Source organism: Eriocheir sinensis, chromosome 26, assembly GCF_024679095.1.
Source record: "Eriocheir sinensis breed Jianghai 21 chromosome 26, ASM2467909v1, whole genome shotgun sequence".
Lineage (NCBI taxonomy): Eukaryota > Metazoa > Arthropoda > Malacostraca > Decapoda > Varunidae > Eriocheir > Eriocheir sinensis.
The window spans coordinates 10,445,786-10,448,658 of NC_066534.1; the positions used below are offsets into that span (position 1 = coordinate 10,445,786).

At 44.8% G+C, this 2,873-nt stretch overlaps 1 protein-coding gene across 1 annotated transcript; it reads left to right on the forward strand.

Moving 5' to 3' along the window:
* The first annotated feature begins 350 nt into the window (after nt 1-350).
* Nucleotides 351-1,478, forward strand: LOC127003906 (probable DNA-directed RNA polymerase subunit delta). Its single transcript, XM_050871010.1, has 2 exons — nt 351-683; nt 1,371-1,478. The coding sequence occupies exons 1-2, from the start codon at nt 351-353 to the stop codon at nt 1,476-1,478; spliced, it is 441 nt and encodes a 146-aa protein (XP_050726967.1).
* Nucleotides 1,479-2,873: the final 1,395 nt, after the last annotated feature.

Below are 2,873 nucleotides of genomic sequence, written 5' to 3' on the forward strand. Positions count from 1 at the left end.
GGCTGTTTTCCATTACACACTCCGGGCGAGGAAGTTGTGATGCGGTGCAGTGGTTTAGTGGCGGTAATTAGGAAGCGCGGTGTGAGAATTAGGGGGAAGAGAAGGCATGTAGATGATGATGCCGAGGAGGAAGAGGACGAGGAGGAAGATAATGCGGAAAAGTTTAAGGAGAAGAAAAAGGAAGAGAAAGCGTCTGGATAAGAAGAATTGATATGGGAAGAATTAATAGAGGAAGAATAAGAAGAATTAGAAGATGGCGCAGATGAATACTTGGAGGAAAAGAAGATAAGGAAGAATTTGAAGATGAAGAATAAGACCTAGAAGGAGGAGGAAGAACTAGAAGAAAAAAAATGGACGAAGAAGACGCAGAAGACGAAGTAAACGCAGAAGACAAAGTAGACGCAGAAGACAAAGTAGACGCAGAAGACAAAGTAGACGCAGAAGACGAAGTAGACGCAGAAGACGAAGTAGACGCAGAAGACGAAGTAGACGCAGAAGACGAAGTAGACGCAGAAGACAAAGTAGACGCAGAAGACGAAGTAGACGCAGAAGACGAAGTAGACGCAAAAGACGAAGTAGACGCAGAAGACGAAGTAGACGCAGAAGACGAAGTAGAGTCAGAAGACGAAGTAGACGCAGAAGACGAAGTAGACGCAGAAGACGAAGTAGACGCAGAAGACGAAGTAGACGCAGAAGACGAAGACGACGAAGAAAACAAAGAAGACAAAGAAGGCAAAGAAGACAAAGAAGAAGGAGAAGGAGGAGAAGAAGAAAAAGAAGAAGAAGAAGAATGACTGGATGACGAAAATGAAGAGTTAGAGAAAGAAGAACCATTAGAAGTAAAACAATTAGATGATGATGAAAATGAAGAATTAAAGAAGAGGAAGAAAGAAGTCGAAACAGAATAAGACAAAAGAAAAGATGAAGCGTAGATACAAACGTTTTCTTGTTTCTTGTGCTGCTGCTTATGATGATGATAATGGGGGTAAGATGGGCCTAGAGAAGAAGAAGAAGAAAAAGAAGAAGAGGTGAAGGAGGAGGACGCATGTTAAATAATTTCCTCTTTCGTTTGTGGTTCTTATAATGATAATTGTGAAATGCTGCTGCTGCTGTTGTTGCTAATGTTGCTGCTGCTGCTGATGATGAGAGTAGAGAAAGAGGGAAATGAAAACTAGATTCTGGAGTAGTAGTAGTAGTAGTAGAACGAAGAGAAGGAGGAAGAGGAGGCGGAGGCGGTGGAGGTGGAGGTGGAGAAAGAGGATGCAGAGGGAAAAGTAAAGCAGCAAGAATATTGCCCAAGGTCTCATTCACTCTGCGCGGGCGAGGCTCACGTCCGAGCTGACGCACCTGCCTCCACATTTCTTTCTCAGACGGCACGGGTGAAAGCTGCCCGCCACCGCGCGGAGGTGAAAAGAAACCTGGACGAGCAGGTTACAGAAAGCCTGTTGGCTCTTTGCGAGGCTGCCTGCTGTCAGTGATTAAATCAATCCGTCAGCCACTAGGGTGACCCGCCGAGAAGATTAAAGCACTTCTGTCCGTCCTCGTATGGAGTATGCATCTCATGTGTGTGGAGGCTCCACACACACAGCCCTACTGGACAGAGTGGAGTCAAAGGCTCTTCGCCTCATCAACTCTCCGCCTCTTACTAGCAGTTTTCTACCGCCTAAATTCCGCCGCAATGTTGCATCTCTTTCTATCTTCTGTCGATATTTTCATGCCGACTGTTCCTCTGAACTTGCTAACTGCATGCCTCCACCCTTCCCGCGGCTCCGCTGCACTCGAATTTCTACTCTAGCTCATCCCTATACTGTCCAAACCCCTTATGCAATAGTTAACGAGCATCTCCATTCTTTAATCCCCATCACTGGTAAACTCTGGAACAGCCTTTCTTCATCTGTATTTCCTCCTGCCTATGACTTGACCTCTTTCAAGAGGAGTCTCAAGATACCTCTCGACCCGAAATTGACCTCTTTTTTGGCCACTCTACTTCTATCTTTTTATGAGCAGCGATTAGCGGCCTTTTTTTTCTACACTTTTTATGTTGTCCTTGAGCTGCTTCCTTTCCTGTAAAAAACAAAAAAAAAAAACTTTCATACGTTTAGTTCACTTCTGACGTAGCGATGTGGCGATCAATGCGGTTTTAAATGAGTTGGTCGTTTCCGCACTAATTACTTCTGCAGGAAGGCTCTTCGAGTGGCGGACGACTCTGTTCGAGAAATAGCTCCTGCCGATATCCGTACTGCATCGATTCGCTTGAATTGTTTTACCGTTGTTTCTTGTTCTCGAGCTAGTTTGTAACGTGAAAAGTTTCGAGTGATCGACGTTGCTAAATTTGTTCAGGTACTTGAAGAATTCTATCAGATCTCTCCCCGCAGTCGTCTCTTTTCCAGCGTGAAGAGGTTGAGTTTCTTAGTCGTTTTTCATAAGGTTGTTTCCTCAATGATGGCATCATTTTCGGAGCGCGCCGCTATACTCTCGAGTAATTTAATGTCCGTCTTGTAATTAAGGGATCAGAATTGCAGGGCGTACTCCAGGTGGGGCCTTACCAGCAAGTTATACAAAGATAACTTTACTCCCGGCGTCCTATACAAGTTCCTCGCTATGAACCCGAGCATAGTATCGGCTTTTTTGTAGGCAGACTGCAGCTCTTTGTGTGTTTCAAGTCACTGCTGATAGTGACCCTGATGTCTGTTTCCTCCTGTACTGTCTGTAGTGGTTCCCCACCCATGTAGTATGCATGATTAATATTTCTGGACTCAAAGTGCATAACATTACAGTCATTAGTGTTAAAGGAAATTTGTCAGTTGTCGGACCACTGAGTGATCCGGTCTAGGTCTCTGGATGATTTTACAGTGTGTAGTCGTGAGGGCCTT